This window comes from Microtus ochrogaster, chromosome 8, assembly GCF_000317375.1.
Source record: "Microtus ochrogaster isolate Prairie Vole_2 chromosome 8, MicOch1.0, whole genome shotgun sequence".
Classification (NCBI taxonomy): domain Eukaryota; kingdom Metazoa; phylum Chordata; class Mammalia; order Rodentia; family Cricetidae; genus Microtus; species Microtus ochrogaster.
Window position 1 is genome coordinate 32429960 of NC_022015.1, and position 25732 is coordinate 32455691.

Consider the following 25732-nt stretch of genomic DNA (forward strand, 5'->3'; position numbering starts at 1 on the left):
AAAAAATAGTGAGGCTCCGGGTTTTTTAACAGCCTGGGGACATCTGGCCTCTGGTTTTCATCTGCTGACTAAAGTCAGGATTAAACCTTGCCCCCCAAACCTTCTTGAAAGGAAGGCAAAAAAAAAAAAAAAATAGTGAGGCTCCGGGTTTTTTAACAGCCTGGGGACATCTGGCCTCTGGTTTTCATCTGCTGACTAAAGTCAGGATTAAACCTTGCCCCCACTGCTTTGTGCAGCTACTGGTGAGTGACAGGCTACCTTAGACAATGGAGGCGTCAACCCCTCCCAGAGCACAGTCCTGGGCTGGACAATGGAGTGTCTGGTGGCTTTGCAAGGTCCAGAGCTGTCCACCAATCTGCCCATGTCTCCCCTGGGACAAATTCTGAGATGCTGTGCTCTAGCCAGAGGCCAGACAAGCAGGCCCAGTGAAGAGTTCATGCTAGCTGTGTTCCCCCTCCTAGATATTCAGGGGTTCTGCAGATGCTGATGCTGGCCAGCGTGTGGCTTGTTGGCTTAAGCCCTGGCTGAGGACTGGGGCCTCCATCCCCTCAAAGAGTCCCTCACTACCCTGGCAGAATCACTCCTGGGATGCCTCCTCCCTCTGCAGAGATGTCAGGGGAACCCTGGATGTCACAAAGGGATAGGCACCCACCTGGGGCATTCATCCATTTAGCTACCAGCAGATAACCTCATCTAAATAAGAGACAAACATAATATAGCTGTTGTGGAGTACAGTGGTGCACGCCTTTAACCCCAGCACTCGGGAGGCAGAGGCAGATGGACCTCTGTGAGTTTGGGCCAGCCAGAGCTATGTAGAGAGACCTGTCTCAAAGCAAGCAAACAAAAACTTTTAATGGTCAGCATGCAATGGGCCTGTACAGGTTTATACAGGTCCCAGCATTGAGAGGGAGAATTAGACTCAAGTTCCCATCCGTAACCAAAAAGCTATCTCCAATAGACAACCACTTGCAAAGGAAAAATTAATTCTCTCCAATGGAGTCTCACTGAGTATATAAACCACATTTAAAGGCAGGCCCCATGCCCAGCAGTAGATAGTAGCCAACACAAAATGAACTTAATGGTATTTTTGTAGATTTTTTTTTTGTTTCTTGTTGGTTTGTTTATCTTACTGGCCTTTTGTTTGGATATTATGTTTTCTAATTTTATGTTTTCATGGATTTTGTTTTTGTATATTTGTGTTTCTCTTTCTTTTATCATTGTCTTTTATTCTGATTTGTTTGCTTTTTAAATTTTTCTGTTTGTTTTCTAAAGAAGAGGGTAGGGAGGTAGAAAGGATCTGAGAGGAAATGGGGGAGGGGAATATATTGTATGAATTTTCAATTTAAAAAAATGCTCTGTTGAGGAGTGACTTTAACACAGATGCATTTGCTATGCTTTCTGGGTGATCTAAATAGGCAATTTGGAAACACATTTGAATTGTCTCTGCCTCTGAGGAGTGAAAAGACCCCTGGTTCTGTCTGCTGTGTATACCCTGTTTCTAGTCTAGCCTTATAAGCCATAAGGGGGCTCCCATATCTGGGCTCCACCTATGGTTCTACTCATCACTTCTCAGCTTAGTCCTGGTCCATCTACTTTCCGTGCTGTCTTTCTGCCATGGCACCCTTCTCACATTTCCATACCCCTTGCCTCGGTTCCACTGGCTTAGCCTAAAGACAGGGTTCTCTTGTGACCCTCATTGCTTCATGTAACCGCTACCACCTCCATGCTTCCCAAAGGCTCCTGCAGCCCCTCCCTTTGTACTCAGACTCCTGCCCCATGCCGGCCTGCCTTTGTTCAGGCTGTGGTTTCTTCCTATCTGCTTTGCTCTAACCACCTCTTATTTCTCCAAGAGCCTCATTAGTTACCTGCCTGATCCCCAGCCCGTGTCAAGGGTGCTGAGACCACTTGGCTTCCTGAAAAGCCCCACAGTGTGGCAAGGAGGCCCAAGTAGCATGTCCTGGTGGTCAGTGGGCACAGGGCTGCAGTGGGCACTGCAGTTCTAGTACCAGAGACCAATAGAGAATGGTGGTGAAAGCTTGACCTAGGAGTCCCTGTCTGCCTAGCCCAGGGCTAAATGATCCTTTGGAAACCCAACCTGGTGGAGTGCACCATCTGCCATGGCAAGGTACAAAGAGAAACCTGCCCAGTGAAGGCCATTTTGGACTCTCAGCTCCTGACAAGCATGCACCAATATACTTTTTTTAAAAAGTTGCTGGCTTTGGAGGCTGGTATACTGGGTACCACAAAGAGGCTGCAGTGTGGCTTGATTTGTTTCGCAGCTTAGTAGCTGGGGAACTGCTGGAGAACAGCCCAGCCAGATGCACTCACACTGAGCTTAGAGCTGCCCTGCTTGGATTCCATTGCCGATAGGAAGTTTTAAAAATCTCTTTATGTATTTTTACAGTGTGCCTCAACCACTATTATCAAGAGCAGCTCCAAAACTTGCAAGCATGCTTAAAACCTTTCCCAGGTCACCAAAGCAGATTCCAAAGTGTCCAGAGGTCATTTGAAGGTGGCCCTGGGACTGAGAAACTATCTCCTCATGCTGCACCCTCCCCTGCCCCTATAAAGAGATAGTGTGGTAAGGACCTTTGGGTGAGCTACAATCTGCTTATTCTGAGGTTTGAGGCCAGCTGAGGCTGACTCACTATCTAGCCCCAGGTAGACCTATGTGTCAAAAAGCACAGACAAGGACCAATGAGACAGCTCAGTGAGTGACCAAGGCTGATGACCTGAGTTCCATCCCAGGAACATAAATGGTAGAAGAAGAGAACTAACTCCCACAGATTGTTTTCTTGTCTCCACATGCATGTGGTGATGCACACATATCCACTCACGTGTGCACACACACAAGTAAATACCATTTTAAAGATATTTTTGTAGGGGGAGGCAAAGGCAGGCAGAGCTTTGTGAGTTCAAGGCCAGGCCTGGTCTACATAGCCAGAGCAACATAATAGAGAGAACCTGTTTGGAGGATGGATAGATAGATAGATAGATAGATAGATAGATAGATAGATAGATAGATAGATAGATAGATAGATAGATAGATTTTTTTCTTAAAAAGAAAGCACAGTAGTTTTTGCTTTTCTAAGCACCCTTTCGCATTACACCTGAAAGACTTGGCCTGCTGTTAGGACCAACAGTTATTTGCCCTTAATAAAGTTTTGATCCCTGCGAGTAGTTTGTGACACCTGAGTGGAGGAGATGAGCAGATTTGGTTCCTGGGATGAGCTGGCCAATGCCTACTCTCACATGAGGGCATCTGATTACTAGGTAGCTTTGTGCAAATCTAATGAGCTGTAAAAATTGTGTGATTTGATAGCACAAAAAACAGCTGTCTGCTGCTGTCACCAGTGTCCTGGGCTTGGGGACGCCAGGCTAGGCATCATGTTTGGTAGCTGTCTAAGAAAGAAGAAACCAGGAAAGGCAGGTGAACATATCCTTGGCACATGGTGAGCCCGGCATCTTCCAGGAGACAAAACAGCCATTTAAGGACTAAACCAACCCTTCCAGTGCCCTGTGATGCAGCCTTTGGTGGTAAAAATGGATCTTAGATGGTTTTTAAAAATAGCATTTGGAGTATTTCTTCTCCTTTCAAAAGAGTAAAATCCCTTCCTTAGGTTGAGCCGGAAAGGCTGGGCCTGGCAGCTTTCTGCATGAGTGGTTACGACTTCCCGGGTTTGAAAGGCCAAGAGAAGGCCGCTTTGCCTGCTCAGTCCTGATGGAGCCTTTACAACCTGTGAATGCAAAGGTTCCATGAGAAGGGATGTGGGAGAAGGGGGCGGGGTGGCTGGCTCCTGCACAGCTCTGGGGACCTTCAGATGTTGATCCTTTGGGAGCTGCCAGCTTGGTGAGTGAGATAAAGCAGGGTTTTTAACAGTTGAGGGCAGATGCCTTCAAGGAGACACGACCATGCATTTCCTGAACCGTCTTGCAGTGGCCACAATGGCCCTCTGCCTGTGTGCCCCCACCCAGAGCCGTTCCCCCATTCATAGAAAGCAGCTTAAGCCACTTAAGCGCATTAGCATCAGGATGGGCCAAGACCTCCATGGGATGCAGGGGGCTGGGTGGCCTTGATGCCCCTGGTTGTTTGGGTACTTGTCCTAATCCTCCACAGTTCCAAGGCAGCCAGACTGATTTGTGACACGGAGTCCAAAAGCCACTTTGGGGGCTTGGCTGGGTTAGCTGATCTGTGCCCTGAATGTCAATGGCTTGGCCTGAAGTGTGCTTGGAGAGTGGCAAGCCTGAGCTGGAATGCTGCACATAGGGCTGGCTAACTCTACTCATCCCTTGTCTTCATGCACCTTATAGGATGGGTGCTGTGTTGGCACAGCTGCCTAGGAGCACCTGAGGTTTGTGCCCAGTGGGTATCTGACACCTCAGTGGGTCCCAGGCAGAAATGAGGGTACAGAGTCCTGAACCTAAGCAATTTTTCTGGGTCCTCACAGCACAGACCCCCAAGGGATCCTGCAGTATAGAAACCTTAAAAGGTCAGATACTTCCAGTAAACTGATCTCCTTTTAAGTAAAACTCATTCTCTTTGTTTAAAAAAATAAAAACTAAAAATGTTTCATTTACATATGCCCAGTTGAGGACTGTCACTAGCCCCAAGTAGCTCCTTCTATCACCCCAGCCCAGGTGACAAGGCTCTTTGCTTTCTGTTTGACTCAGCTGTTTATACACATTTTTGTGTAAATGATCGGTTGGCTGATAAAGTAGCCACCCCCTTTATCGTCAAGGCAAGAGGCTGTTACTGAGAACCTTCATTTGTCTAAGAGGTCTTTTGCTTTTGGCTCTAGGCATCTTGTGTTGCATTGTCATTTGTGTCTGTGAGTGTCTTGTTTTCATCCTCCTGTCAGCTCCAGGCCCCTGTAGTGTATGTATTGGGGCACAGCGGAGGGGGAGGGCTATTGCTTCTAGTGGCTCCTGTGCCTGGCAGGCGGGGCAGTCCCCAACTTTGTCCTGCCTTTCGGGAGTGACCTTTTTGACCCCTTCCTGCATGTATTGAGGCTAATTCAAGCAGGCATGAATTTAATTATCAACCAATGCTCTAGCTGGTTGTTTTTGGCTCAGGAGCACCAAAAAACGCACAGCCAAGCATGCAACAAGAAGGTTAGTGGTTGCTCCACAGCCAGCCATCCTTTGGTGGACAAGCTTGTCCGAGCATTTGCTGACTTCATCAGGCTACTTGCTGGTCTTGTATCCTGTTACACCCGCCCTCAGTTCTCCTGACTCCTGGCCAGAGCCCAGGACTTGTCTTCTGAGATTCTGACCTTTTGACCGTCCACTCTGGACCTCCTGGACTTAGTGCCCTATGCCATGGCCCATACTGCAGCTTGATAGCCTTAGCTAGCCCCATAGGGCTTGGGGAGGCTCAGGAGAGACAGCACCAACATAGAGCCCTTTGAAGGGCTCAACTTGCTGCCTGGCATGGACACTGCTAACAAAACCTTGGCTCTTGAAGAAGCATAAGTGTCTTGCATCTGTGTTGCACTCTCAGCCATACTCAGTCAGAACCTTGTATAGCCTGGTGGAGGGCTTTCTGAGTGATAGCCCATAAGGACTGTCTAGCTGGTCTCCTGGATGGATGTGAAATCCTTGTGTCAAGGAACACTGATCTCCTTCTCTTCCCATTGGACATTGGGAAACCATTGATTATGGGCTTTGGGTAAAACCAGCTGGGGCAATGGGTGGACAGACTGGTACTGAGCACCCTTGTTTTCTTGCAGACTCTCTGTACAAAGGCCACGATGCAGACAGTCCGGGCTGCTGATACCAATGAGGTTGTAAAGTTGATATTTCGGGAGTCAGACAATGACCGGAAGGTAAGTGTTCATGACTAAGGGCAGCCACCCCCAGCCTGAGGAGTGGGAACTGTGCAGGATACTGAAGCATCTCTGACCCGGCAGGTTGTACTCCAGTTGGAAAAGAAGCTCTTCGACTACTTCAACCAGGATGTCTTCCGGGACAACAACGGCACTGCGGTGAGTTCTATTTTAAGGCATATACGTGGTTATCCTGGATCCTTCCCATGAGACATTCCTGGCCCTGGAGTACCACAAGCACATCTACATGTGTTCAGGCCACCCAGAGTTCAACTTGAGCTCCAGGCTGACTTGGAGAAGGTGACTTATAGGTCTGGGGCAGGCTAGGCTAGGCTGCCAGGATTATCATCCTGTCAATGGGCAGCGCAGTGTTCCTATGACCTATGAGCACTGGAATCTCCTGAGTGAGAGAAGTCAGGCCCTGCCTGCTACTGTGGATACTAGAGAGTTCATGGCCTTAGGTGTGCGGCACGGGCTTGGAACCTAATTTTGAATAGGGAGAAGCTGCACATATGTGTGATGGAAGCGAGCAAGTCCCTCATGTCCTTATGGGCTTGTGTATTCAAGGCCTATATGTACATGTGTGTGCTTGTGTGTGTGTGTACAGGTGTGTGTGTGTGTGTACCTGAGTATATAAGCATATGTCCACATGCATTATGTTAGTTGATGTTTATGTGTGTGCACATGCACATAACTGCATTTGTATCATTTGTGTGTACAGGTATACATATATAACTGTAGTGTATATAAGCACATGCATGTAAATTGAAATTTATGTCAAGAATGTGCCACTCAAACCTTCAAGAATACGGCTGCTGGGAAGGCATCTCTAGTCGTGGGCACCTGCGCTGATCTAAGCCACAAGCAGACTGGCACTTAGAGGGGCCTGAATGTAACTGTTGTTTGTATGTATGTATGTATGTATGTATGTTTGTATGTATGTATTGGGGCTGGCAGGTGCATGCCGTGGTTAAATACACCCTGCTGGCCATTAAATACAGTGGCCACAGTAGTTTAGGTTTGGCCACAAAGGTAGAGTTTGTACCATAGAGATTGTCACGACATACTATAGCTCCCACCCCCAGCAGAGCTCCACATTTACCAGAACATAGTGAGCTGCATGCCCAGCCCTCCACGCTGTAACCTCTCTTAGGAAGTCACACTAGCCCCTTGCTACTCATCCGGCCCAGAGTTCACCAACTCCTCCTACTATTCAGGCCCAGCAGATGCTCCTCGAGAAGCCTAGTCCATTGCCACTGCTGTGGCAGGCCTGACCCACCTGCCTTGGGACTGATTACTAACCTCATTCCAGCCACATGCCATGCTGACCTTGCAAATATCCCTGACTCTACTCCTGCTTGTCCATAGGAGGGCTTCCTTTAGCGGCCTCTGATGAATTCTTTTCCCTCTCCTTTGGTCCTGCATCAGTGCCCACTGGTCCCTTTTTGCATGCTCAGTCACTCAAAGACTGTGGTCACTGGTGGTTCCTACTAGAGGGGCTTCCCTAGGGCAATGGTTGTGTTATTCTGCCAGCCATGCACAGGTATAGGTCACTTTCCAGTTCACTTCAAAAGAACAGATCACATTGGGCGTGGTGGCACAGGCCTTTAATCCCAGCACTCAGGAGGCACAGTCGAACTTGATGAGTTCAAGGCCAGGCAAAAAGCTACATAGTGAGCTGCTGTCTCTGGAAAAAACAAGAGTAGAGCAAGAACCTCATGAGCCTGGGCACCTAGGTGGTATACACTGGCCTCTTCTACATGATTTCCAAGCTTAGGGAAGGCCAGGGGAAGGTGTTTGGGGGCCCCGCTAGAGCTTGCTCTCTTGAGCCAGAGAAGTAAAGTCAGTTGGTACTTTGCACAAGGCAAGATGGAGGATACAAGTGTCACCAAGGACACAGGATGTTTTGGAAGAAGCAGAGAGACAGATAAGGAGACTCCAGCAGCTAAGGAGAGAACAGTTTGACCTTGGGCAGCACTGGGAAAGAGAATGTAAAAATGAGTCCTAGAAATATCCAGGGGTGTACCACTGGGGTCTCGGGGCTCCGCAAAGCTGTCTTAGCATAGAGATGAGAATTAGCTGTGCCACTGAAATGACCAGCCTTGTTCTTCTCCAGAAGATAATCTGCCTTCAGCACACACTATTCTGGCCTTTCTTTAAAGTGAAATTTGAGTGGTTATTCTTGTAGTTCTATTGCCATAAGACTTAAGCAAGAGAGGCAGGAATTCAAGGTTATCCTCAGTTGCATAGAGTTTGAAGCCAGCCTGGGCTACATGAGACCATACCTCAAAGAAACAAAAGAAGAAGGGCTGGGGAGATTGTTCAGGTTAAAGTGCCTACCGTGAACTAAGTTCAGATCTCTAGTGTCCTTGTTTTGTTTTGTTTTTTTTAAACCAGGTTTGTCAGTGTGAATCTGTTATCTCAGCGAGAAAGGGGAGGCTCTTTGGGACTCCCTGACCAGCAAGTCTAATTGAATCAGTGGGCTCCAGGTCCAGTGACAAATCCTATCTCAAAATAACTTAGAGAATGACTGAAGAAGACGCTTCACACTGAGCCATGGCCTCATATATATTCACACAGATGTAGACAAGCACTCCAGCACACACATACATGAACACACACACAAAATTTTTTTAAGAAGAGGAAAATAATAAGGAGAAGGAAAAATTGCACTAAGCATGTCCAGATAGATGTATAGACACGGTACAAGTCTGTCATCGCAGACCTGGTGATGGAGGTGAGACAGAAGATGGCAGTGTGAGGCCACTGAAGGCTGCATAGTAAGAAAGGCCCTGCTGCTTTGTTTGTTCGTCTAATTGATTTTTTCAATTTTGCTTTTATTTGTTTGTTTATTCGTTAGTCTTCTCTCATACAATACGTCTCGACCACAGCTTCCCCTTCCTCCACTTTTCCCAATCATTACCCCATCTCCCCTCTCCCCCAGATTCAGTGCTCCTCATTTCCCTTCAGAAAATAGCAGACCTCCTAGGGACATCAACTGAACACAGCATAACAAGATGCAATAAGACAAGGCATAAACTCTCATATCAAGGCTGGACAAGACAACCCAGTAGGAGAAGGGTTTGAAGGTGTTGTTTTTTAAAAAAAAAGTTTGAACACCCAGGAAATGTTTTGAACTTGACTCTCTTATAAAAGAATTCAGCTTTGAAGTCGGGAGCATTTCCACCAAGTGAGTTCTTGGCACTCATGCCTATCTGCCAGAAGCTCACCCAAGAAGTCATCAGGTTTGCCAGGTTCATGGACCTCAAGTGATACCTGCTTCCAAAGGCTGCTGCTATTCCGAATCTGAGACATACTTCCAGAAATGTCCCGGGCATACTGCTAATGCCCAGCCTCTGCCCAGATTACACATATTCAAAGGAATTGGCCACCATCACTCAAGCCAGACTTTGAGTCCCTTCAACCTAATGAGCAGTGGAGATAATCTCATCCTCATGGCCTGGTTGAACACGCTGTGCCACAAGCACTACAAACAAACTACCGTCTGCAGGATGGATGTGCCCGAGCCAGACTCAGCCCCCAAAATCCATCGCATCCTTCATCAACCACCGGTCTTGTACTCGTCTGACAGAAATTTAATTCAAGCTGGCTCCTGAAAATAATTATTGTATTTTAAGAGTAGTAATCATTGGCCGGGACATGATTGAATGTGTCCATGCGTATTGACTTTTTCTATGATTTATAGCTTTGTTTAGTCGATATTCCCATCGAAATTGTATAATTAATTATAAGTGTGGCTGTCAGGGCTGCAGGATGGAGTGCCCTGGTGAGGATTTGGAGAGATTAAATTTTCCTTGGCTGTCCCAGGGCAGGGCTTGGGAATTTTCTAGGTGCTTGGCCTGTTGGATAGAGATGTTTTCTGTGTGTTTAGCAACCGCCCGGGCTCCGGGTGCATTGATTTTCCAAGCCCTTTTTTCTTTATCAGTGCGGTGTCCACGCAGCAACAGTGGAATTTGTGCAGCTGGGACGGCTCCTGACAGATGCATGAGGCCAGCAGCTGCTTTATCATTGTCCACACACATCGGGACTGCTTTACACTTTGTAATCAAGAAGAACGTTTAAGATACATGTGAAATTGGTTATCATGTTTGTGAAAAATCTCAAAGAGATACAAATTATCAATTCACCAGCAGTGTGGTGCAATTTCCAATCAGAAACTCCTCACAGTTGATGTCCTGTGTGGGTGGTGGCGGCAGCTTTAAACCCCTCCATCCTGTTGATGTGGCAGTCCTGGAGCTTCGAGCATTCTGCAAGCCAGTCACATAGGACCAGGGTTTCACTGAACTGTCAGAGCCTTGAGCAGGGACCCAGTGGCTCCCATCCGTACTTACCCTCTGCACAGCAGGAGCTGAGTGAATGTGCGGTCAGAGAGCATGCACATCCGAGCTCCAGAGCATCTACCAACAGGCAGCTCCAGCCAGCAGGAGGATGCAGGGCAGGGTCCACGTGTGTCTCCTCCAGCATGAGGCTGGGAACGGGTTAGGGTATGTGGGAGTAATGGTGGACATGGGCAGAAGGGCATAAGAAGTAAGGACAGAAGACTTGGGGGATCTTCATCTGCTGTTTCTGAGCTCCCTTACCATCTAAGTAGTTTTTAAAATTCAAATTCCAAATTCAGTATTTTTTTCCTTTAAACATTACAAAATTGAGGAAAGGTTCTTTTAGAATAGAGGCCATGGTGTGACAGTTTCCTCCGTACCTTGGTGATAGGTACCTCAGGTCTAATATCCCATATAGGATAGACAGACCCTGCATGATCATTACTAGGGAGACCAAATCTCTACCGGTCTGACCCACCCCCCACACACACACACACATTCCCCTCCAACCCAGGCTTTTTTCACACTGTTCTTTTTACAAACTTGTGTATGGTTGTGTTTATTGGAGCGTGTGCCTGTGTGTGCAGTGGGTTAATGCTTGGATCTGTCACTATTAGCCGGATCTTTCTGGCAAATCCTTGCAGCAGCGCTTTTCCCTGCATGGAAGGCGATACATGATGTCCACATTGGTGACTTCAGGCAGGAGCCTAACAGGTAGGCCCTGGCCATCCAGAACTAGGTGCTAACCCTGAAGAGGCTCTCAGGGAATCCTGGCACAGCGCTGCAGTGCCTTGAGAACATTTGAAACTGGAGAATGTTGGATGAGTGACAATGAAGGCCACCCTCACACATGAGGTCAGAGTCATAGGTACTCAACATCCTCACACACATACGGACACACTCATGTGCATGTCAAGAATTATAGTTTCTTCACCTTTGGGGAAATGTCCAGAACTGGTCGGCATTTAGTGGTCTGATATAAGTAGTCTCCCATGTACTCCCTCAGCCCAGCCCACAGCTTTGAAACAAAGTATTTGTGTGTGTGTGTGTGTGTGTGTGTGTGTGTGTGTGTGTGTGTGTAGGCAGGCATGTGTACATGTGTATGAGTGTATGTATTTGTGTGTATATGTATGTGTATATATATAGTGCTGTGTATGTACATATTTACAGTCATGTATATTGCGCGCGCACACACACACACACACACACACACACACACACACACACACATATATGTGCTCAGAATGCTTGTCAAAAAACTTTAATGTTGATAGCACGGCTTTGGTACCAGGGCCATGGCAGAACTGAAAAACTGGAAACCTAGACTGTATGACTAGTGGGTGGGCATGGACCCTTGGCTAGCCCTGTTCATCTGTCCTTCTCATGTCAGAAGCCTGTGGGTGCAAAGGAGGAATATGCAAGGTAGATAAAAGTATGGCCTAAAGATTCAAATGCTTTATCTGCCCCTCCTGTGCTCACAAACTCCTGTGGACCTTGGCAGTCAGAGGCAGTGACTGCCCACTCCTGAGCAACACTTAATCGTGCACAAAGACAGTACTTCATTATCCAAGATTAAATAAGTCTCATTGGCCTAAATTCCAGCTCTGCAGGGTCCCTGTCTGTGTTCCCAGCTTTTGTGTCCCCCTTCTGCTTCTAGAAGTCTGAACAGAGCCAGGGTGGGAGGTAGGGCAGACTGAGAGCCCACAAAGGCCAGAAGACTGACCTGATGACTTCTGTGGCCCAGGCAGGTGTCATTCTAGTACAGTGGGCCTCAGACCAGCAGGTGGCCACAGGCCAGTGAATGTCCAGCCCACAGCTTCCTTGTGAGGACTCAGATTTGTTTATTTTCTGTGAGTGGATTAGAATCTTCTGTGTGGTAGACCACATTCACAACTAGAAATTTTCTCAGACTTTGAACCAGTAAAGACAAGCTCACAGCCTCAGCCAGCAGAGCATGGAAGAAGCACTCTACTTTTGATCAAGGGTCTGAAGACAACAGCCAGAGGCACAGAAGACCCACAAAATGTCAGACAGCTGGGGATATATAGAGCTTCTAAGATCGTAGTTGTTGGGAGTAAATGGATGAACATCCAGACTGAGTAGACATAGCTGAAGACAGGATTTAAAAACTAGAGACTGAGTGGAAGAGTGGCCCAGAAACAGCGCTAAAGCTTAGTGTGGCAGGAGGTATGGAGCAGAGACAAGATGGGTGGACAGAGGGCCCCTTCCAGCAGGAAGAGATTACCTGCCGATTTTCACACCTGTCTACATCAAAGATCCTCAGAAGCGGTGTATCCTGAGCTGAAAGAATGGAAAATCCAGACACCAAGTGAAACAGAGCATTGACAAGAGGAAGAAATCTTACAGTAACCTGAAGAAGTTGCCATATAATGCGTGAAAAGGCAGTAGACAGTCCAGAACCTTGGCAACCAGAAACAATAGAGTCATTTAATTGAAGAGTGGAGTTCCAGTCACCTCTCAGGAGCCTATTCAGGAGACCTCAGTGGGTTGCATATACTCCTTAAAAGTCCACAGTAAACATAGAAAAGAGAAGGGATTTAAGAGGGTGGGGCGCTGTGCTCCACCCAGTCTCCTGAAACTACTCTGAGCAGGTGCTTCTGTGCTTTGGGTCAATGCACCTGTTGCTTATTGTACTTTGTAACTCTGAGCTACCACAGGCTTTAGCCGAGACCTTTAGGGAACACTGGCTCTGGACTCACACTGGCAGCACCTCCAAGCAAACTTGTTTCTTCCTGTTTTCTTCATATGCTCAAGACCATGGTAGTGCTAAATGGAAGCCAATGTTGGAGCCAGGCCAGACATGGTCTGAGACCCTCTGGCTTGAGTCTGTGAATGTCTAGCATGCACCGCATGGCTCTGAAGTTATGAAATTAATAAGGAGGCTCTGTCTGGAGTGATAGCTTACTCTTTCTCCTCTCGCATAAACATAATCACCTCAGAGGGGGATTTTGACTGGCCTTGACTTAACCCTCATCCAGGGCTAAGTCACTCTGGTTGCTAGGAGTGGCACCCAGTCTGGTGCTGATCTGATGAAGGCAGCTCTGCGAGGGGCAGGCAGGAAGAAGAGCCATGCCAGTGAGCAGGTAGCAGACTGGCACATAAGTAATTACAGTGTACACATGCTGGTAATTGCGCATTCGAGAATGATGGATGAGGTGGTAGGAAGAAGTGGAGACATGGTGTGGTTCTGAGGGGAGCCCCAGAACGATGCCATGGCTACACACAGCTGTGGCGTAGGACATGATTAATGGATAGTGTCCCACAGGGTGTTCATGGTGACTGGGCAGAGCCATGGCTGGTGGGGAGCTCTCCTTCCAGCAGGCATAGGACTCTGATGGAAGCCTCCTGAGGGAGCCAGGCTGCCTGCCGCTTTCCCTGCATGCCATAGTGAATATTTCCACCCAGCTGGCTTCTAGACTGTCACCAATGTGCAGGCTCAGCCGCAGCTTCTGATGTGCTGAGTTGGTTTTGCTCATCTGAGGGTCACTTTCGGTTTGGGACATTTACCCCTCGCTCTGGAAAGGATATCCAGGTCCCACTCAGGTGCATGCTTTCTGGGACGTATTCATGTGTCTCATGTGAGCAGGACCAGGCAGTCTGAGCACTGTTCTTGCACTGCTCACAGCAGAGGCAGCTGGATGGTAGAGCCAGGTGGCACCCCAGAGTCTCAGTAGTGGGGGATCTTCTCTGAGTAGGGCAAGATCACCCTGGACGCTTCAGTCATTCCTGCTTTTAGGAACTTGCACACAACCCAGGTACACACAGAGCACCACCTTCCAGTAAGGAAATCAAGTGATTCTGTTTTCCTTTCTTTTCTTTAGCTCTTGGAATTTGACAAGGAGTTGTCTGTCTTTAAGGACAGACTGTATGAACTGGACATCTCATTCCCCCCCAGGTAAGGAGCCCTGTACCTGTCAAGAGCAGGCAACTTTCCCAGCATCTCCTCAGGTGTGCCTGTGTGTTAGTGTCAGTGTGTGCATCCATGTGCATGTGTGCACATGTGTCTGTCTGTATGTGTCCTCTGTACATATCACCATGGCATCTTGCACGTGTGTCTGTCTGCATGTATGTCCCTGTGTTGTGTGCATCTGTTTGCATGCATACACCTATGTGTGTGAATTACACCTCCTTCCGTCATTTCTATGGCCGGAAGAAAAGACTGGCTGTGAGTAATAAATGATTCTATTTTTTTAAGACCTCTTTCCAATGTGAAAAAATAAAGTTGTAGGTTTGCAGGCACAGGATCTCCGGAAACCTAGACTCACCATGTGTGGCTTGCCTGGCAGGGAGTTCTGAATCTACCTTTCTGAAGCAGATAAGTACTCAGTGTTTCACTCTGGTGCTCCTGGAATCTTGATATCTGCAACAATGGCACTGGTTCCCTTGAGACATCCAGGGTCTCAGAGTGCTGTAGTGTAAAGCAAGGGAAAAGGCCTAACAGAACATAGTGTGTGCTATGTGGTGGACCCAAGTAAGCTGCAGGCTTACCCACCATCTGCTGCAGCTGTGCCTTGCCTCTTGGGCTTTGCATTTTCCTGGACACAGTCTACAGAAGGTGGCTCCTGAGGACAAGGATTGTTGCAGGCACAGCCTCCAGCAGCTGTGGGTGTCCTCCTCCCAACCCTTTGATTGTGTCAGATCCCAAGTCTTGTGACCTAAAGTGGTGAGGAAACTTTCCAACAGACTGAATTAGGCCAGCAACTTGATCATGCTGCTGGTACCTGTTTCACACCTGCCTGGCAGGAAATACTGGGGATCTTTTCCTCAGAATGAGGGTCCTGCATCCAGTGCATCTGACAGCCAGACAGCTATTCCCCTCTCTGCCAGTGTCCTCTATCTCTGTGCCAACTGGACATAATCAAACGTGCAGTGGGGAGACCCATCCCTGCACAGACTAGACTCCTATGGTTCCTTCCTTTTCAGCTGCCAGCCCATACCCCCGACCTAGAAGACTAAGGTGAGGGACTGAATAGAGTTTTGGAGATGGGGAAGCAGGGCCACAGGCCCTAGTAATTCCCAGACATCTAGTTAGTGCCCAGGCCAAGATATTAGACACTTAACATATTGGTTCTTAGCAGCATGGCTCCAGGAGGTAACCTCATGAGACTCTGACCAGAATACCTGGCCCTACAGCCAGTGGTAACCAGAATAACACTGGATCACATTCATGGGCAACCAAGTGACTCACCAGGTACATCCTGTCAAGCTTTGAGGGACCTGCTCTGGCCCTCGTGTTACTCTCAGACACTCTGAATATCCCCAGCGAATCATGGTATTTGTGGAAACATACATATGCTTGGCCAAGAGCTGAGAGGTCCAGGGTCTGCAGTAGGATGGGGACATGCCTGCCCCTCAAGACTTCTGCATTGGATTTAGCATCTGTCTTGAGATTTTTCTCTCACTGTTGCAGTCTTGAAAGTTACCTAAACACCAAAGGTACAGCTTGGGACCTGGCCAGGCTGAAAACCCAGAGGGCCTTGTAGTCTAAGCCCAAGCAGCTAAGAGAGAACTCTTGACCCACATGACAACCAAGGGACCTGCTTTCTCCAGCTGGCAGGAGCAGGGTTGAAGCCATCTTGACATACTGGCATGTTCTAGTCAATTGAATGTTGTGTTATCAAGAAGGGACCCTAAATGATGACCCCAGCATCTGGAGCCACAAGCCTCCCAGGAAAGTTCCGCATGCCAAGCTGAGGCTGGTGGGGAGTAGGCCCACCCCCTCCAGCCTGTCTGTCAGGATCAAATCCCCTGACAAACTCAGGGAAGTAGAGAATGGGAAGCAAAGACATCAGTAGATTTTTAAGGCACAGTCTTTGGCACAAAGAGGAAAAAATGTAGGAGCCATCCCTGTGATCAGAGATGGGGAGAGGTTTGTACAACACAGTGCCCAAGATTCCCATATTCCCGCTCAGGAAAGATTAGTTATGCAGAGTACCCCTGAGATAACCATATTTTGTTGTTGTTGTTTTGTTTTTCAAGACAGGGTTTCTCTGTAGCTTTGGAGCCTGTCCTGGAACTAGCTCTTGTAGACCAGACTAGCGTCGAACTCAAAGAGATCCACCTGCCCGTCTCCCGAATTCTGGGATTAAAAGGCGTGCGCCACCACCGCCCACCAAGATGACTGTATTCTTATTCCAGAACTGAGTTAGTTACGTGCTCATCATAGGGGATATTCAGAGACAATTGAGGAAGTTACCCTTAAAATATGGTAGCATCCTGGATATTAGGGTAGAGCTAGGCAAATAATGTGAGCCCTCAAAAGCAGGGCTTCTTTGGTGAGGGTGTCACATTCTGAGTTGTGAAGAGAATTCACATGTCATACTAGCCTGAAAGGTGAAGAGAACCGATAGTCACCCAATGGAAGGCCAGTAATGAAATGGAATCATAATGCCATCATCCCAATGAGCAGAGGCACTCTTAGGCATGACAGGGTTATTGCCTCTTCTTTGGGCTTTGAGACCCTGAGCTGGGTCCACCCAGGCACCCAGCCCAGGGAGACTTAGGGGCAGTCTGTTCTGTGAACTGGTAGTCTGCTAGACTGACAGACATCAGCAGTGAAGGTTAGTGGAGGGACTTGGGGTATTTGCTGTGAGAGCATCTGTATCCCATGTCAGATCAGAGGCTCCCACCAGCAAGCTTCATCTACCTCATTGGTCACAGTTATCTTAGAAGCACCCTGCCTTGCAGGCCTCATACTCCCATCATGTAGCTCTTGTCTGTTTTGGTCATGAGACTGAGCTTTGCCCTGTGGTCAGGGTCCTGCTCTGCCTCCCACCCCTTGGAGTTGGGTACTGAGGCAAACTTCACCACCTGTCCATGTCAGTTACTACCTTGCAGGATCCAGACATAGAACATATAGACCCTCATGCCCCTGAAGCCTGAATAAGTTGCCCTCCCTGGCATCTGTGGACATCTTGCCTCTCTGGCTTCACCATCACACATCAGAGGATGTGTGTGCCCAGGCCAGCTGCCATCTCAGAAGGCATACTCCATGGAGACCACATGAACTGAACATGTTCAGTATTGTAAACTGAACATGTTCAGTATTGTATACTGAACACATGGAAGGCACCAGTACCTGTTGGCTAGTCTTACACATATTTCTCTTTATTTAGAAATAGCATTCAAGTTTTCACGATGGATAGGGAGAAAGGAGAGATGATCTGAATTGAATGTTATGTCCAGAGTGTGCTCTAGTCCACATTCTGAGAGGCCTTTGACTCTCTTCTGGTCATAACATGCTTCTTCAGCACGGGCTTCAGCAAAGGCTCAGAGACCTGTCCCCAGAACTCAGGATACACATAGTGTCCTCCACCACCACCTCACGGATGATGCCCCTCACGCCCAGAGAGCACTGATGTTCCTTCTCCATTTGGTTCTACTGCATTTAAAACTGTGACAAGCTGGGAATGGTGGCTGTGATTGTAATCTCAGTTACTTGGGAAGATCAGGAGGTGGAGCCAGCCTGGAAAATACATGGAAAATCATGTCTCAAAACACTTAAGACGATCAAACAGTTCGCAGTCCCTATGGTGTTGTCATGTGCGGTTTGGAGAGCCATTCCAGTGTGAACAGAAGGAGCCGGTGACTGAAGCAGTGGTGTGTGAATGACAAAAGGAAAAAGGGAAGGGCCTGACTGCTTCTGGCTGTGGTGAGAGAGAGTTTAGTTTAGACAGAAGGGAGGCATTGGGAGAGTCCAGAGAGAACAGGACTCCAAGCCGTGTGAGGAGAGGGGAAGGAGAAGGGAGAGAGGAGCCAGGTGCAGCAGCCAGGAGGCTCAAAGGGAAGGAATGGGGCAGTGAAAATGGTTAGTATATAGGGAAGGGCAGCGCAGCCCCTAGGCTGGAGAAGTTCTGCCAGCTAGGAGAACCCTGTAACAAGTAGGGACTGAGGGATGCCAGGAGAACTTGGCAGTCAAGTCTGCTTTGATATATTAAGTAGACACGCCACCCACATTTCCCAGGTTTTAAACCTAACAGTATGTAACAGATACATTCTAGTCTATAATACAATAGGTAGTCTTAGCCTAGGTGTGATGGTGCACATTTTTAATTCTAATATTTGTGAGACAGAGACAGTACCATCTCTGAGTTTGAGGCTAGCTAGATCTACATAGTGAGTTCCAGGTCAGCTGGGGCTTCACAGTGACACAGGGAGACCCTGCCTCAAAAAAATAAAAAAATAAAAAAGCTAGCCTTAGGCATACTGTATGCATAAAAATGTGTGTGTGTGTGTGTGTGTGTGTGTGTGTAGATATCCATGGGTGATGATGTTTGCACAGAAAGTGCTGTTCATATTTTGCTCATATATGTGCATGTGCACATACTATATGGGGCTTGAATATATGATATATAGGATTGTGTATATGATGAACTGTTTGTGTACATGAGTATAGTATAATATATGCATATGTCGTCTGTCCATATGTGCATAGACCTTTCTGCTGGAAAATGGGTATTCACACATGTGCATCAATGTGTGTATGTATACATGTCAGCGCATATGTATACTTTGAGGGCCTGCGTAGGTATGTACATATGTGCATGAGTGTGTAAATCGTGGGCATGTGTATGTAGGTACACATACAAGGTTTAGATACGGGAGGAGTGAATTCATGAATGTGTATGTATATGAGTAAGCACATGTATCTGTGTGAGTACAGTTGTATCTGTGCATACTTGCTAACACAGCAGCCTGTCATTGATGCATTGGGACTTCAACCTGTCCATCCAGAACTCACTCCACTTGCAGCGGAGAAGTGGACCACAGGATACTGTCTAGGGAAAATGGGAATGTGAGCTTTGCTGTAGCCCTGTTCCATAGACAAGAGACTGCACTATAGCCTGATCACTGTGTTATCCGTGGAGACCTTCAAATGGACTGGGAGAAGCCTTCCTGGGAGACAACAGTGCCTGAAGTACCTATTCTCCCTATGAGTTCTTTCCCATCCTAGGCTTCTGCCCGCATCTTATCACCAGGTATGGTGGGTGAGCATATGGGAAGCTCATAATAACTCCACCATCACACACTCTGGGACCATGCAGGAATCTTGGGTCCCCCTCAGAAGTGCACCCCTTTTGTTGAAGGACTAGTGCCACCACTTAGGCCTAGTGTCTGATTGACATACAACTACCTGGGGGTGCCCCAGAGTCCCTGTGTTCCCATTACGAAGATGCCCAGAGTGAATCTTAAGTATCTGTTCTTGCTCTACTAACACTAGAACCGCTGTGGCTGAGTAAAACTGCTTACCTTTAAGAGCAGCTTTTGAGGTCTATAACTCCCATCTCAGCTCTGTTTTTCTATGACCAGATGTGGCCACCCTCGTGTAGAACAAGGTGCTCCTGAGTACCTAGATTGCATGTGTTGGGAGCCAGCCAGCTTCCATGCATCCTTGAGGGCACAGGCCACACTGGGCAGCTAGGAAGCCTCCACATAACATATAGTCCTGCCCACCACCCAGGGCTCTGCCTTACCCCGTGGTTTTCATTTTCACTTCCATTTTCCAAGCTCTTTCTATTTTGGCTTTATCTCGAGGAACATAACCTCTACCATGTGGGTTCTGAGACCAAACTCAGTTTTCCAGTCATGGTGGCAAGTACATTTACATGCTGCTGACCGTGCTGATCCCTAAATATTTATTACTTTATTTTAAAATAATAATAATAATAATTTTGTTGCATGTTAAATAAGTAGCACTATAATGAAATATTTTTCAAAGAAAAGTAATGTTAAGAGAATGGCAGTGTCTCATATTTAAAAGTTTACTTAGAAGTTTGACTAGACAAGTGACAGGAATGTGGCAGAGGAGCACCCGCCCCCTGGCTATGGGTACTTTGCTTTCTTTCTGCTGACTTGTAGAAGTGGTGATTCCCTAGCCCCTCACCACAGTGCTGTATTGAGAACATACTCTGGGCTCAGACTGGACCTGCCCCATGGGGTTTAGTGGTAGTGTGTATTGGATACTGAGTGGGGCAGGTGATGGACATCACTCCAGAGCTCATAGTGCGTTCATGAGACCAAATGGACCTCAGCAGACACATCCTCAGGGGAGGGCTGTCAGGCTCATTGGGCACCTGAATTTTGTGGTTGGTCACAGACACCATCAGATCTAACCCCAGGGAGACAGCTCTTTTTGTGCGTCCTTGCGAAGGTTCTGTACTTGTCTGTCAGCCTGCCTCAGAAGTGGCACTGCCCAAACACAGGCAGCTGTCCAGTAGCACAGCTCTATGTCTGGCCTGAGCTCCTATCTGCCTGGCCTGTGGCACCAAGTGCCTGTATGCTGACATTTCCCAGCTTTCACTCCCAGGAACCATGTTTCTCCCAGGGTTGAGGTTGGGAGGGTAAGTATTTACTCTGCACAGGATCTGCCCTGCTGTGACTGCAGCACTGAGGATGATGATGTGGAGCATTGCCCACTTCTTGCCCAGGCACTTCTGCCCTTCCTGTAGTCGTCTTTGCCCCATCTGTGCAGGAGGAGCACCATGGAAGCCATTGTCATCTTGATGCCGTGATGAGTGGTTTTACCTCCTGGATCTTGGAAGGATCCAGGGTTCCTTCACCCTGAGGCTCACACACCAAATTCCATGTAGCCCCAAAGCAGCAATAACCAAGCAGCAATAACCAAAATGCCAAGAACTGTGGAATGGACAATTGGAGTATAAGCAAACACCTTCAGGCCCTGAGAACAAATCCACAATCAAAGTGTGCATGAGCCATCCCACGTGAATTGGCCCCTTTGGGGTCCTGTATGCACTTCACTACCAGCCACACCTGCTGAGGCACTGAGCTCGGCATCCTCCACCTTCAGCGGGATCTGCTGATGCATTTCTGTCCCGTGTGCACTTTGCCTGATACAAAGATTAATTTAGAAAGGGCAGTTTAAGTGCTATGCAGACCAGAACCTTTACTCAGGGAACACTGAATGGGAAGAGCTCCACCCTCATCAGTGGACAAACTTGGCATAAGATCAGTATTTTTAAATGACACGTATGTTTATAACATGGATGTTTCGCCTCCAGTAACTTCAGCATTAGAAGTAGCATTGGTCACATTTGCCAAAAATCCAGAAATCGGACTTATATCTGTGACTTAGAACCCAGTCAGGGAGCAGAGGCCATGGGACTGGTCTGTCACTGGGTCCTGGTTGCACAAAGTCTGTGCATGCAACTTGGGACAGTCGGTGAACCAGTGGACAGAAAAGCCATGCCTGCAAGCTGTGGTCACCTGAGATCCAGTATGAGCAAGCTGTTCCTGACGCCATTGCAAAGGGAACCAGGGCAGGCTCCAGCCTCACCTCCAGCCTCCAGGACACTTGTGGAACCTCGGCAGCTAGGATCTTCTACTTAGGCACTTCATTGCTGAGAATCCTTGTGCTCTGTTCATTTTCTTTGGCTCTAGCTCACGTGTTCCTCCCTTTTCAGACATTTTGATAGCAGCTAGTATCTTTGCAACCTAGTGTCTGCTCATTGCGTCTAGATCTCGGTGCATGTAGATGTTTCCCCCAATGAAATTCCTTCTGTGATACATGTGCCAGGGCTAAGTAGCCCTTGATGCCAGTGCCTTTGATGTGCTGTGTAACCAACATCAAAAGCAGTGTGGGGACTGAGAACAGGTGACCTTTTGCCAGGTGAAAGCAGAGAGGCTCCCTGCCTGGCAAAATGGGGTTTAACCCTTCCACTCTCCCTATTCTGAGGACAGCCTCAATACTACCTAATGACCTTCTTGTGCTTATTTTCCTACGGCCCAATAAGGGCCAAGAATTGAAGCAAAGGCATGAGTTACACTGGTTTCCTCTCCCCACCACCCTAGGCCTACACTGTAGGACTCTCAAACACAACAGGCTTTGTGCTTCCCACAGTGTGGTCATGGGGGCCATGGCAACACTATCCAAGCCTAGCCCGCCCAGGTCTTGAGCCTAGCCTTGTCACCAGAGCCAGGCAGGCTGCAAGCAAACAGCGAGCAAAGGGCCACTGCCCACATCCTGACCAAGTTCGAGGGGCGAAGAGAAAGGGAGGCAGCGTGGAGGCAGCACAGGTGGGCAATTGTTAATTTTATCAGCACTGCAATTAATTATGACGATTATTCCCGGAGCTGTATGGAGCCGAGATAGACAGGTTTGCCCTGCCTCCCACCCCTTTTGGGTTTGCTTCCAGATAAGTCTGCATGCACAGCTCTGCTTGCATTAATCATCTACATGCGGCCACATCCAGGCCTTGCACTCAGCTGAGCAGCCCCTCGCCCCTGAACAGAAGATGGAATTAATGACTCCATACCCAGTGTTGACCTCTCCAGGCCTTCCTGGACCAGAACTTCCTGTATTTTGGGTGTTGTAGAGCATCTCAGGCTATGGAGCTGAGGGCACTCCCCCTCAACTTCCTCCAGCAGCAGAGTTTGCCTTGAGACCTATAGGATCCAAGGCAACAGGGACCCCTTCCCAGGACTTGTTAAATGTAGACAGTATTGGGGTATACAGGGAGCATCAATCCCTGTCTTTCCCACTGTTCTCTTCTATAACTCAGGGAGTCTAGTTTGGCTAATCAGTGACCACCTGCAGATCCTATCCCTGGTGGCATAAGGGTTTTTCCTTGCCTCCCGCCTGTTCTGGCTTTGTAGGTCTACAAGCTCTCAGGCTATTCATTGACTACATCTGTCTACAGACTCACTGGCAGGTCACCTGTCATGTCCAAACCCAAACCTCAGTATTTCCACTGGACTCTGGTCCTGGGCCAGCAGTCAAACATCCAGCAAGGTCTCCAGGACAGCAGGGTCTCCAAAGATGGTGACCTGGGCTTAAAAACCGTGTTAGGGCTGATGTCAGACATGAGATGATGACTTCTAAGAGCATACTAAGTACACAGCAGGGTAATGAACACTTGTGATCCCAACACTTGGGAGGTGGAGGCAGGAGTTCAAGGTCATTCTTGATAACACAGTTTAAGGGAAGCCTGGGATACAGGGGACCCTGCCTCAAAAAACAAACAAAAACTAAGAGGGCCAGTGAAATGACCAAGCAGGTAAGAACACTGACTGCCAAGCCTGGTGACCTGAATTCAATTCCCAGGACCTGCATGATAGAAGGAGAGAACCAACTCCCACAAGTTGTCCTCTGGCCTAAACACACACACCGTTGCATATGTCCCATGTTAATAAATATAGTTTTAGTTTTTATTTTAAACCGATAGCATGCTCTGTTCAATCCTGTTTCCAAGTTGGCACCTCCCAGCGATGCTTTTCAAGTTGGGCCTCACTGGGCTACTGTTGGGCATTTAGCTGAACACTGGACCTCCCATCTGAAGACAGTATCAAGGCCAACTATGGCAGTAGGCACAAAGGCACTCTGCCTGCTGAGGTCTCACTCCTGAAACCACATAGCCCCTGTAGAAGAGCCAGCTGGCCAGCACCCTGCCAGACCACGGGAATGGCCAGTGAGTGAGTATTCTCTTTCCATGGAGACTCCATTGCAGTGCATGTGCAAGTCTGAAAGGGGTCTCGAGTTAGGGTGCCCAGCACCTGGTCAAAGCAACCAGCTTCCTGTTCTAACAAAGTCACAAGAGGATTGAACCACACAGCCCTGTGGCTTTCCAAGCCCCACTCTGACTGGGCCCTCGCTTTTCTCATTTTAGCCTTTACCACACTGGTTATATTCACTGTGAAGCTCTCTCCCTGTGAAAGAGGCTGTCATGTCTGTTCACCATCATGGAAGCCAGAAAGGCCATGTGGTCCCATCTTGCAGTTTACAACTCTGCTCGGGGTGGCCATGTTAACATGTGTGTGCTCACAGTGAGATGTCCCTTCTGACGCAGCCTGTATCTTGTGCGTGGACTGAGGAGCACTTGAACAAGGTCATTGTCACTGTGATGTACAGAAATGGGATTGGCCATTGGCCTTTTGTTCTTCCTGAAAATGAAAGTATGGGAAATTTTACATTCTTTAAAATGATAATGTTATGTGCAGGAATTACATAGACTTTGTTTTTAGCCTAATTTGAGGTAAATTTAATCTGGTAAATAGAAGACAAGAGTCATAAGTCATGGTTTCTATGAAGGATACATGCTTCATGCATCATCTGCCAGTTTGAGGTGGTTGAGGTCCAGAGATATTAGCTTCCCAGCTTCCTTAGGGTAGTGGGAATGGGGCCAGGCCTGCTGGTGGCATGAGCCCCTTCCCACAGGCACCAGCTGGTAAGCAGCCTGACAGCCACAGACTGGAAAGCCAGTCACATTCTTAGCTGAAGTCAACAGGAGTACTGGAGCATAAGCCTGGTGCTCTGGAACTGACATGAGAAAACACGTTGCACTCTGAAAGACAGTCTTTATGGTCTGAAAACCATATAGAGTGTGGATATGCAAACACCTGGGCCAGCCAAATTCTGGGCAAGGCGCTCCCTTTGTCAGTTCTACATGGAATTCATTCTGCAGCACAGTCCAGCATGTGTGCCCATGTGTTGTAGAGCTATTGTTTTGCAGCTATGGTAAATTGGTAGGTCCCCTGGGTGGCAGGTACAGGATGCAGGTGTCCTCTTCACAAGGCTCAGGCTGGGAGTGTGAGGTCTCTGTGTGAATAACGGGTATATAGTAACCAGCCAGCCAGCCCCATGCAATCTGTAGGTATATGCAGGGAGAACTAAGTTTGATGGGGACACTTGAGTTTCAAGTTTGGCTTCATATTCTAGAAACCTCACTGTGTGCATTCTTTCCTGGATAGCAACACACCCTTCCCTTCATAACTTGGATGATTTCTGGGACCAGAGTGCGGTTGACGCTTTGTTCCTTTGTCTCCACAGCTACCCGTACAGCGAGGACTCCAGCCAGGGAGAGCAGTATATGAACACAAGATGCCCTGCATGGTGTGATCGAATCCTCATGTCCCTGTCTGCCAAGGAGCTGGTCCTTAAGGTAGGAGGGAGCCCTGAGCTGGCCATGGAGAAGGACTGCACAGTCTGGGGACATGAGTAGAGCACCTAGGCCCCTGTAGGCACCGCTGTCATCTTAGTAGATGTCTAAGACAGCAGAGTCTAGCCATAGTTTATTGTATGGTGTTCTGTAGGGTTTGCAGGAACACTTACAGGTTATGTAAAGCAAACAAGTTGCCTTTGGCTCAGCAGGATTAGGATGAAGGGGTAATGTGCTCAAGTCACAGATAGGGAGGGTTTCCAGATTTCCTATTATTTTTACTCCCCATATTTTATACGTATATTGCATGTTTTGAAAAGTACCAATATCTGAATTAGCTCACAGCCCCACCCATGTAAATCTAATAGTGAAAAGGGCAAACTCATGCAGGGACAGCAGTTGGAGGCTGAGTGTGTGCAGAGCCACAGTCAGACCACGGTGTGGGCCCTTGGTGAGGAGGAAGAGAGAGGAGGACCTACAGAGAACTGCTGCTCCGTCCCTACTGCTGGAGTCCTGTGCTGGGGAGGAGGATTCGTCCCTTTGGCTGTGCTGCTGGATTGCACTGTAGTCCCCATGAGCTGCCACTGGCCATCCCCGTGCCAAACATCCACATACACACTTTTGGTCCTCCCCCAGCTTGTGGGATAGGCCTGCC

At 48.1% G+C, this 25732-nt stretch overlaps 1 protein-coding gene across 2 annotated transcripts in view; it reads left to right on the forward strand.

The window, feature by feature from the left end:
* Inpp5a (inositol polyphosphate-5-phosphatase A) overlaps positions 1–25732 on the forward strand; it is a 200437-nt gene that overhangs the window by 170258 nt on the left and 4447 nt on the right. For both annotated transcript variants that reach the window (XM_026781193.1, XM_005351446.2), the window contains exons 10-13: positions 5730–5825; positions 5910–5984; positions 14008–14081; positions 24969–25080. In XM_026781193.1, coding sequence (XP_026636994.1) covers positions 5730–5825; positions 5910–5984; positions 14008–14081; positions 24969–25080 — 357 coding nt within the window. The remainder of the gene's footprint in view (positions 1–5729; positions 5826–5909; positions 5985–14007; positions 14082–24968; positions 25081–25732) is intronic.